The sequence below is a fragment of the Apostichopus japonicus genome, chromosome 12 (assembly GCF_037975245.1).
Source record: "Apostichopus japonicus isolate 1M-3 chromosome 12, ASM3797524v1, whole genome shotgun sequence".
Classification (NCBI taxonomy): Eukaryota; Metazoa; Echinodermata; class Holothuroidea; order Aspidochirotida; family Stichopodidae; genus Apostichopus; species Apostichopus japonicus.
In genome coordinates, this window is record NC_092572.1 from 4,475,101 (window position 1) to 4,486,591 (window position 11,491).

Below are 11,491 nucleotides of genomic sequence, written 5' to 3' on the forward strand. Positions count from 1 at the left end.
CAAACTTGAAATGTAAACTTTCATCCAAGATTGTAGTTAATACCATGAACCTGAAAAATGTAAGCTGGAATTCCAAAATGTTCACCATTCAGCCACAAAACAGACAGGACTGAACCCTGTTTCTATAAAACTTTGCAGAAATGATACTATGACTTGGCATAAACAGTCCACATTCTCACAGTCTTGATAATTTAAATCCTTCATACTGTTCAGATGGTAAAGCTTCTCTAATCCTCCTTACTGCATAGGATGGAAGAACAACACAAATCTCCTTCCCTAAAAACTGCTAGCTCATCCGTACAAGTTGTCTGTATGCTGTGTGTCTGTATTTCCTGTAAAATAATCATATGAAAACCAGCTATAAAAGATGAAGACACACAAAAGCTTGGTAGCCATCTGGGGACGTCAATTTTAAAATAAATTTCTATATGATTTCCAGAATTTGTTTGGCCCCTAAATCTGCCTCCCCTAAAGTAAGCCTAGCTATGCCATTTATATAAACTGATCATTGTATTTTGGGGACTAAAATTTGTAAATGGATCGTGCACAAGCATGGTGGACATTTTTTGTGTGGCATTTGGTTCCATGGCTCAGTGTTAATGACTACTATGTCAGTCAGCATGATAAGGGTTAACCTCAAGGGCATTACACCAGTTTTTGGACAAAATGACCTAATCAGAAGCAGGTTTTGAACATGGTGCACAAATTTTCTTGATCAAATCTATATCTTAATGTTATTCCTTTAACAACGAAACAAAACTAAACTATGAATACACCCTCTGTATTGTTACATCTTTCAACAGCAGGTCAGAGCAATGGATCAAGGTATACAACAAAAATAATGTATTCTATACTTACTCTTGGATCCTGTTTTCCTGTGCACGTCCACCATACTGTTGACGGTACATGTAGTAGGCTGTCTGAAGAAACAATGGGTTCAGGCACATAGCTTCAAAACCTGGGTGTAAGGTGATGCATGCAGCACCTTCTTCATCCATCACAGTCCTTACTTATCTATTTCGCTGCAGCATCTACACTCCCTTGCTGTAGGCATCACAGCACATTGGCCACAATGACACCTGTAAACAATACAAACCAGTTCAAATAATAAAGAGCCAATTCAATGACTTCATACCAACCTCAATTATTGGGGCATACTGTACTAACATGTCAAAATAGAAAAGGGGCACCTCTGAAGGGCAATCTACCGTTGAAGCTTCTTACAAGTAACATCACTAGTAAGGAGGGGGTAGCCTCTTCTTAGAAGTCTTGCCTCTGTTGGGACAATGCTGCAAAGGAAAATAAAACAGGCCGATGTTGCCTCGTTTCCAACTCTTTCCCACTTCTGAATCCATTCCCTAGATTGAGAAAATCTGGTTATGAAATTACAGTAGCTCAAGCGGAAATGACAAAAAGCTGGTGTGAGGTGCCACCTCTCCCCCACCCTTTCCCTGATTTGTGGTAATTTCACTAATTTGCCACTAGGAAGAAAATGCAAAGAATTTATGAAAAAAGAAGTCAATGGATGTTTTGTTCGATGTCTTATGTATCAATTTTTCATTTTTCATCTTAATCCAAATCTTAACTTTCTTGTCACAGACTGCTGAAAAAGGTAATATTTTCGAGAAGTTTGAGATTTCTCCATACCCAATGCACTGCGCAGAACATATACAGTTTGCACTCTTCTGCGCTGCCCCCCCCCGTGACGTCACTGAATCTATTACGTAATAGTACTTTTTACCGATTTCTACCCCTTTGGAGACGGAAAAAAATCGCGGTGTTGGGTTTTTGTTAATGTAAGAATTGTTAAGTTTAATATTATGTAAAGTCAAGTCTACGTGTCGCTTGACCTTTAAACGTATACCTCCCCCTTACCCTCATAACGACCGAAGAAGACAAAGGTGTCTTAGACAGGGGAGTGGTCCTTCCCCGGATATCGTCTTTACAAAATTTATATAATGTGGTTTGAGTTTTGTAACGCTGAAGTTTTGTAACGTTGTGTATATTTGTAACGCTATATATATATATATATATATATATATATATATATATAGCTAACAAGCTTCTCCAGCTCATTGTTGACAGGGTGGCCATCACTGATTCATGGGATCTATGTTTTCTACAATAAAACAATTTGTCAAACATCTGTTTTGTACTTTGTGGTTGAACCAGAAGGAAGCCGATCACAGCATTCTTTGCAACTTTTCCATAGTAATGTGTATTGAGGAATGGAAAGACATAAACACAATGAACAAGTATATATCATTGCACTATCTACCCATTAAACTGTCAGAGCAGTCACTACACAGTCACTACATATTGGCACCATCATCAACTATCTATTGTATGATGGTTTGAGTAGCATGGCTGCCTAGTTTTACAAACGATTTACACTACAAGCGTCCTGGTAACTAGACGCACCTCGGCAACATAACAAATGTACTGTTGAGTTATTTCTCTGACCACTCTTAGATCAAGGTATGCGCCATACTGAGCGCATGTCTAGGAGGCAGGGCCCTTGGTACAACACAATTCTATTGTATGATATATAGTTCGAAGAACTCCCACTGAACATTGTTACTAACATAACAAATTTCTATTGTATGATGGTTTGAATAGCACGGCTGACCAGTATTACTAACGGTTTTCCCTATAAGCGACCTGGTAATAAGACGCACCTTGGCAACATAACAAATTTATAATTGAATTATTTGGCTGACCACTCTTAGATCTCCACTCTTAGATATATATATATATATATATATATATATATATATATATATATATATATATATATATACATATGTATATAGCCTATATGCCTGTGCCGTAACTAAATCTTTCCACAATTCCTGTTGATTTATTAATATTAAGGTTGCTCAAACTTCTTGAATATTAGCTCTTACTTACCATGCAGTACGCCGATACTTGAAGATATATGAATTCGATATTAACATACGATCTCATTAACCGTTGTTAAATCTCGTTGAGTATTTAATCCAGCATTCCATTCTTAGGGATCATACACAGTTTCCCTTTACAATAACTTTCACTTTCAATTGGTTTATTTTTTTCACTTTTGTCAGTATTCATTAATGCTGAGTGTTTATTATTCATTCAACTTATGACGCGCCTGTAAATAACACACTGCAATATATTACTCTCGAACTCCAGCTACCAACAGAGTAGGTTTACTGATCGCCCAGTTCTTAATCAGAGCTGCAATTTTACTCAAATCAAAGGGTTCCACTATCAGCCCGATACGTCATATTTGAAGCAAACTTCGTCCGTGTCGATGCATTTCATTATCCCAACGCTGTGAAGGCTTTTAAAGACGATAGTAGCTTATAATAACTGATTATTAATTATTAATAAAGTAACCTATTTTAGCATTTTGCTGTTAATCAATAAAATCAATTTTAAGAAGACCAAAACAGTTTTTTTTTTACGAAACACATTTCCCGAAGCATTACACAAATTCGACAAACATCCAAATATGATCATGTACCTCAAGATATGTCAAGCACGAGCAATCCCCGTATTTAGCTATGGGCATGTTTGTGGAGGGAGCGGGCCTGGAAGTTGTTTGGAAACCTGTCAGCAGAATCTATCCGGGCAATGACATTACTTGTTGGTCAGCTAATGTAAGGCCACGTGCAATCACAAAGCCGTGGTGCTAGCTGTCAGACATAAGCATTCCGTATCTATGATTACATCTGAATGTCACGTGTATAGATCATTGAAAACACACTGTTAGTAGATAGTTTTATCAGCTTTATTCAAATCCAATCATAAACATGATCAGAGGTCGTCAAATCAAATAGTGTGATACAATACGCACTTCCCACTACCATTAACCGTTGGAGTTTAAATAACGAGAACATTGTTCCCTGCATGCATGGTCTGTATGATTTTTCGTTCACTTTTAGATAGCTGGAAGTATGAAGAGATCGCCATTTTGCAAGAGAGAAGAAAAACAGACAATTGTAACAGTTAAATATCTAACTCGATTACCGGTGCTATCAGATGATAAGAAATAGACATGAAAACAAACATATAAGCCTATACACTGAATACACATGGCACTTACTTAATAAGAACTTCTCTTGTATTATTCAGTAATAACGCATGTCGTAACCTGTTTAGCAAAATATGCTTGCTTTTATTAATAAGGGGAAGACGGGGGGGGGGTGGGGATGTTGGAAGGTGGAGGATATTGGTTGAGTGAAGTTTTCATGTTGTTTACAAATATTAATTACTGCTTAAATCTCAATTGGATTCTTCCATATGTTAATCGATACTTACCCGTAAGACCTGTGCTGGAACACGCATAGCGCAGATTTCCGACCAAAACAACGTCATTATTCGGTATGGCCCCTCCAGCCTCTAAAGCGCACCAGTAGACGGCTTCTAAAGGTTAAATTACAATAAATAATATACATGAATCACAAAAGGAGACAAGTTACAAAGCAATTTTACAGATAATTTCACAAAACGTGTTTCGTAAGGAACATGAAGGAGAAAATCCACCTTTACTGTTTATCATAAGTATATATATTATAGTACCTGTTATGACGGATATTTCTTGAATGCAATCTCCAAGTCAATCCAAATACCCTTTAAACTTTCGTCTCACTTCATAGAAACTAATTTGTACGGACCATTCGAATATTTCGGAATTCTTAATGTACAATAAATAGTATGGCGCTACGTGAACGCTTTTGTATAACTTATGAAGAGCTAGAAAATATGATTAAAGTATTGTAGTTCCCATGCAGAGACGGGCTTAAAGTCAGGCATCGACAGTCCTTCCGAAATACCATGTCCATTGGCTTAAACTAATGAAATATGTCCCATGACAATATGTATCACGGAAGTAATATATAAAAAATGAAGTTATACTTTCAATGTAAACATTTTGTTACAAATGGGTGAACAAATATGAATGATGTTCCACTTTTAGGCCACGAGACCCATCCCCTCCCCAACCACCCCATAAAAACTATGTACTGTGTTTTCTCACTAACACAAATATGTAAACACTTTGCGTTTCCGTGATCCGTGATACTCCATCTTGCGATAACAGCGAACAACATTTGCAACACCTATAGTGTGTTAATCATTTTTTTTTCAGATTCTTTTAAACTATGATATGATAGGCAAAATGTAATTCTTCAAAATTTCAAATAACAAAGGTGCATATTGTCATTCAAACTTGCTCTGTTGCATTATGTTAAGTTAAAGAAAACGTTTTAGTTAATTTTATCTAATCAATGGATTAACAGAAACATTTATGTCTTCACCGAGCTTCCGACGTCGTCATTAATTCAGTTTTTAAGGGACATTCCAAAGATCTAGCATACTTTTAAGGTGAATATCTCAACAGCAACTTTTTCAATTTTATTTCATTCATCTTGCATTGAATATGACATGTCCCTTTAACATTCTACATGTTAACGAGAATATACAACTGGAAGTTAGGTATGTAATTGTTGTGGCCATCTTACCTGAGAGTAGAGCACACAGTGCTACGATTAATAGGATGAGAAACACATTTGTAGCCGTTTTTACGTGTCGTTTTTTTTCTAGAAATAAGAACAAAAGCAAACAAAATTAACCACAAATCAAATGAAAATTACTAGGCGCTTCCAATCAAATAAAGCGAATAAACAATCACAAAATATGACATCGCGTTTCATCGGGAGACATCCATGCGAAAGCATCACTTTTTGGAGGAATGATTGTTTTCCTAAGACAATTGTAAAAAGAACAATGTATTATTATATATTAAGTTCCCGAGCTTCCTGGTTGACCAGCCACTGGACTGTAACCTCCCACGCACGCACGCACCCATACCCACACGAACAACACTGTCCAACTTCCTGGTAAGGCTGTTTTGAATAAAAACAAATAAAAATGTATCGAATAATGTCATGTAAGACATACTGCCATTTACTAATTACAAATATCTTCAATCCGAGAATCATTACTCTATCCTGCCAGAACTCTTGAATTACGACAGAAGTTGATTATTGAAAGTACTTAAGCCCTAGGAAGGTTTACTCGCCATCGTAAATTGAAGATTACATTCTGTTGGGTCTCGTATATGTGACCCTTACGGAAACATTATAGCCCACCGGTTTGATTTGAATGAAGCGAAATGTGAATGATACAGTGTGGAAAAATGCCATCCTACGCATGTATGAGAGAACTGGAGTATCAACTTGTTATTTCAAAGTTTTTGATAGTAGATATATACATTAATTGCATAGAAACATATAAAAGCGAGAATCGTCATCGAATTGTGATATCATGATGCGATTCTTCATTCAATCTTTGTACAAGTCTCACCTATGTCATTGAAGTCATAAACACTTTATTGGTAATATTATAGACATTATGAAATTTTAGAAAACTTTAGCCGCGTCGCTCAGAAATTTTGACTTATTGGTGACTGCTCACTGTACTTGATGGCTTGCACATACTTGTTTGACGAGTGACGACATTACCGCACATCTAGACATAACACTATTTAAGAATTACTGAATTTGACAAACTATTGATATATCAGCATAAATAACCGTTTACTTTACAAAGACACGGAAATTAATTAAGCACTTTAAGAATATTTTGAAGAAGGATGTTCAACGCCTTCGATCCGATATAATTGACATATGATGATACGTTAATGATACCAGAAAGTTCAATTTCATCATAATGTATGTACTTACTTCATGAAAACGTTACATCAAAATAAATGGACCTAATGGAAATAACTCCTCTACTTTAGTTCACGTTAATAGATCGAAACGGGACATCTACTTGTCAACCGACAAAGCTTGGAGCAGGTTAATAACACTAAAGAACAACATATTAAGGCGTAACGTGACATAATAAGTATCTTTTCGTGAAAAGTTTTCAACTTGAGAAAAACTGACTGTTCGTGACATTTACCGATTTTTTTCAGCTTACTTTTTTTTTTTATAGTTTACGTACCTTTATGTGTTTATATACGATACTGCAGGCGCAAATGAGATCTCCTTGTACTTGATATGATGAGAACACGTATAGAATATGATGTATATGCGATGTAAATGTAAATTGCAAGAAAATCAAATTTCAGTGAATTATTCTGCTACTAAGCATCACGGGTTATGATACAATCTGCCCTAAATATGGTACAACGTTTCAGCATAATTTAAATGTTACACTTAAAAGATGCTAAGGATCATGCAAAGAATGCCAAAACCCAATGGGTAGTAGACGTCTCTACTATTTATGTAGAAATAAACTTTCTTTAAATTTAAATTAAGATGAAAGACATTGACTGATCACCGGTACAGCTGCAGTCTTTGAAATTCTTGCACCAACGGATATGATTTAACCTCCACCTTACCTCTGATCTGGAAGTCTTCGCACTGGAAGTTTCTGGTAGAGAAATCATTTCAAACAGCTGCTTTTAAGGAATAGAACCACCAATAAGATCTCTTTGAATTCCCATTGCCACCAATCACAAGCTAGCACGCAACAAATTGAAGTAATCATCCTCTAGTATTTGAGCACAGCAGGGTTTCTTGAAGCAGTAGACTAAGTGACGCCAACGCAAATAACAACAGAGAAATTTGCTGGTATTAATTCAACTATTCATTGGAATGAAAGCTTGAATTACAGATTGACATCTAGGCCTTGAAAAGAAAAGGGCACGTGATGCGGAAAGATTCACTTGGCAGATTCTTTGCACTTTCCACTGATGACGAAAACAACGTTCTACTTAATATGTAAACCGCTGAATGTCGCATTGTGCCAAATCACAATATTTCTAATAAATCATCTCACCATAATTCTTTCTTCTTACTTCCTAGCCTGGTAAGTCATACCACAGAAAAATTCCAATATGTAAACTGCTGAATGTCTCATTGCATTTGTGTGTTTTCTATGGTATTTTGTGAGTAAGAAAGTGTCACATCAGTTTGGGGGTTCTACTCCTTCTTTCCCGGATCCGCCGCACCTGTTAATGTCCCTTTCACCTGCTCATGTGAAATATATATAGTGTAAGAATGTAACACATTTTTCCCTTGATGTCCTGGAAACATTTAAAGAAGTTTACAACGTAACCAAGTCAATGTTAATAGAAACAATTAGAAATGTATCAAACTCTTTTAGTCTCAAGCAACAGGGACGTAGCCAGGTGGGGGGGGGGGGCAGGGGGAGCAACTTCTCCCCCTTTCAGTATAATAACAATGTTAAAAACTGTTGTTTTTTCAGCATGGTATTTTTGGCAGTGCGCTTTTGATCTTGAATACTCGTCAGCTCAGTTTATTCGATCATAATCGTAGTAACATTCAGGCCTACTGATTCAGCTACTAACTTAGTTTGGCAGATGCAATTAGCTAAATTTATCCTTTAGCTTATTACAAGCCTACAGTTGGACACTGCGTAATAAAATACATATTGCCTACCTAACCGCACTCGATGGAGTGTCACAAATCGTATGCACAACGACGTCGACAACGTTCGTTCTCATCCTTTCTATGTTTCATCCTAAGTTGTTGCACGAACAGCATGTTATGGAGCTAAGCTAGCAATCGTACTTGATACGCACTTCCTATAAATAATTATTACACTGCTAGTACACTGCAATAACGATATTTGTGTTTAGACCACTGCACATCTGGCTGTCTTACAAAATATGAAAGTTTATATTGTCCATCAGTTATTGGACAATAAACAAGAATCAAAAATGGTAAAAGAGCACTATGTTTGCTTTCTGATATAATATGTAAAAGAATTCAAACGGGGGAAAAAATCTGCTGACCAAATGATATCATATGATAATGATGAAACTGGCAAAACATTGCACCAGATCGCATCTAAGGACCTTCAATTGTTCAAAATTCTCAATGGGGAGGGGGACACCCTCTCCCCTAAGAACCCCTCCCAATATCAATCGAAAAATGTGCTGCCCGTTTTACAATTCCTGGCTACGTCGCTGTCAAGCATTAATGAATTTATGTTTACAAAGAACCGTTGTTTTTCCCACAATTTCATCAGAGAAGTGTACAGAATATGACCCCGACTTGTCAATATAATTAAAAGACGTGTATACTTATTACCAGCAAATTATTTAAAAGTCAATTTATCAAATATTTAATCAAATTTTGCAATACTGTTTCTTCCTGGACGCTGCGTGAATATTGATTGCGATCTTGAAAATATCTGAAAAACAGTATTATGACAAACCAATCTAACACAAAAGTATATTGAAAGTATACCACAACATCGCGTTATTGACCATTATGAAAAGAAGCATAACAAGAGGGAGTACAGGGACGACGTTTCAAATCCACATAGAAATTGTCGGGAACGAAACGGGAACAACAGATGATAAAGAAAACTAAAAACCTATATGTTTGATACGAAAATCGATAGGGTACTTGTTATTATACCACGGCGTGATCTCGTAAGACATAATAAGAATAAAACGAGATTTCTCCCAAGAAGTTAACTTTGATTCAGTTATATTATACACTTCTGAAAGTCCTGTGCTTCGGATGGCGTCTGGATTGTAGGTTTTTGATTTAAAAAAACACAACATCTCTATTTAAGTCACTGAGAAAAGAGATACATGGGTTAGTTTACCTACCTCTTATTTATATGTAAAATGTTTTATATCGTTAATAAATTCCAAATATTAGCCATAGAGCGGGAGCCGAGGGGGTTTGGTTAGTTGGGAAGGTAACCAATTGCCTTGTACATCACAATGTTTACAGTGCATTCCTGTATATGAAACCAGACGACTGGCAAACCGGCTGTGGTGGGTGCGGCTGGGAGAGCAATTTTAAAGTCACCTAAATGCTAAACTAGATCAGCTTTCATTGGTAACCACATCAAAGTAAATACAATGTGTCAGGTATTGTCCCAAGAGCAACAAATGGCCATCGCCAGTAACTATTGGTGGTGGATCCTTGTATCTGAAGTCCTAACCATCATTTTCCAGTACCGGTAGGTTTCAAGTGGTTACCTCATGAGCTGACCTAGGCCATCCGTGAGGGGTCAATTATTGATGACTGGCGAAGCTATACCCCACCACAAACAGGACACCACTTCTTGTCTTAAGGACTGACGAGAGGTTCTTAATCTGTGGTATCAAGATGTCCCCCGGCAGGAAATTGACTTCTTGATTCTTCAGGGATCATCCTCACCCCATGGTTCTCGAACCTGGTATGGTCGGATTTGGTTGAGAGAGCGTGAAGGCAACTTCTCCTCCCAGCAGACGCCAAACACGACGAGGAGCAGCGTTTTCTTGTTTCATGCAGCAAAAACGACGTCGCCATCGGTTCATATGGTAGTTTCGTGATGGACGGGGGACGGGGCCACTCTCCGAATTCGTGGGCGTCTGTTGGCCATCAATCGAATGAGCTGGGAAATGTCTTTGTTGTTTCCTGGCGTGGAATCGTCCGGGAATCCCTGATGGATAGCAGCGATTGCCTACCTCCCTCTTAAAAGGGAGTGGAGTATCTCAGCTTTCGGCTCTAATGGTACCTCAGTAGGCAGAACCTGTCTCGGTCGGCACCATTTGCTGAATTTCCGCAGGCGGGAGTCGTAAGTCGCATCTATTGTTCTTCGCTAGCGTCGGCCGCCACTGCGGCAGCTGCCTCCGAAAAGACCCTGTATCTGAGGCTAATCCGGACAACCTCCAGGCAACTAATTGCATCCCCTTGTTGTTTGGGTGTATGAGTGTGCTCCGTCTCTGATATAGCAGGTGGGGCGTGTCTGGCAGGATCCTCGAGACGTCCATGGGTATTTGGAGTATGTCCCCGAACCAGGGTCTGCGAGGCCTGAATGTTGCGACCACGATGAACCTGCCCTGGAGACGCGAATCTTTCTCAAGACCTTGCCGATCATGCACAGCGGTGGACAGTCTGAAAGGTAGTGCTTGGAATTGGATAGTCTTTGTACATGAGGATGTGTAGGTAAATGTTCTAGAGGTCTACGGTTGCCGCCTTCATACCCTTTCTAAGAAGTGATATGATAAGGTTAAGAGTTTCCATACGGACATGTTTTGGCCTGATATAATTTGTATCGTGGGGTTGCAGGTTTGAATAGGACGTCAGGTACAATTCCATTTTTGGTTAGAAAGAATTTGGACCGGAAGAGGGGTCCCGCCTCTACCGGTGTCTCTAAAATTGACTAGCAGAGCCAAAATCTTCCTCTCGAGAGCTGAAAGTTTGACGGGAACCGTGGGTCTTCCTTTACCGCCGAAAGGCGGGCTGAAGGTTAATTCTATCTTGTACCCCTTTTAGAAAGTTATTAATTATTTGCGTAATCGTCGTTTTGACGTTATTTTACTACAAGAGACTCACTCTGTTCCTTGTGATGTTAACTTTTGGTCAAAAGAATGGGGTGGTAAAGTTCTTCTTTCTCATGGGGATAATAACGGTAGAGGTGTTGGTTTATTTTTCAACCCGAAACTCAATATTCCTATTATACG

General features: G+C 38.1%; 1 protein-coding gene across 3 annotated transcripts; it reads right to left on the reverse strand.

Moving 5' to 3' along the window:
• Positions 1–47: 47 nt before the first annotated feature.
• LOC139978079 (uncharacterized) lies at positions 48–7,715 on the reverse strand. Of its 3 annotated transcripts, none has more exons than XR_011796902.1 (5): positions 7,397–7,520; positions 5,508–5,585; positions 4,306–4,410; positions 859–1,079; positions 48–332 (listed from the first exon to the last, which is right to left on the reverse strand). XR_011796902.1 is itself a non-coding variant. In XM_071988044.1 (5 exons), exons 1-4 carry the CDS (start codon positions 7,442–7,444, stop codon positions 1,054–1,056), a joined length of 318 nt encoding a protein of 105 aa, XP_071844145.1. In that variant the 5' UTR covers positions 7,445–7,715; the 3' UTR covers positions 193–332; positions 859–1,053. The 3 variants fall into 3 exon arrangements, 2 of the variants coding, with proteins under 2 accessions (XP_071844145.1, XP_071844146.1); XM_071988044.1 differs by having other exon boundaries at positions 193–332; positions 7,336–7,715; XM_071988045.1 differs by lacking the exons at positions 48–332; positions 859–1,079 and adding an exon at positions 3,754–3,933 and having other exon boundaries at positions 7,336–7,701.
• Between the last annotated feature and the right edge of the window lie 3,776 nt (positions 7,716–11,491).

Coding starts and splice junctions, on each gene's coding strand:
- LOC139978079 (XM_071988044.1), bottom strand. CDS start 7,444: ATGATTTCTCTACCAGAAACTTCCAGTGCGAAGACTTCCAGATCAGAG. Junction 5,586..7,335: donor CAAAGACTGCAGCTGTACCG/GTGATCAGTCAA, acceptor TCTTATTTCTAG/AAAAAAAACGACACGTAAAA. Junction 1,080..4,305: donor TTCCAGCACAGGTCTTACGG/GTAAGTATCGAT, acceptor TATTGTTTACAG/GTGTCATTGTGGCCAATGTG.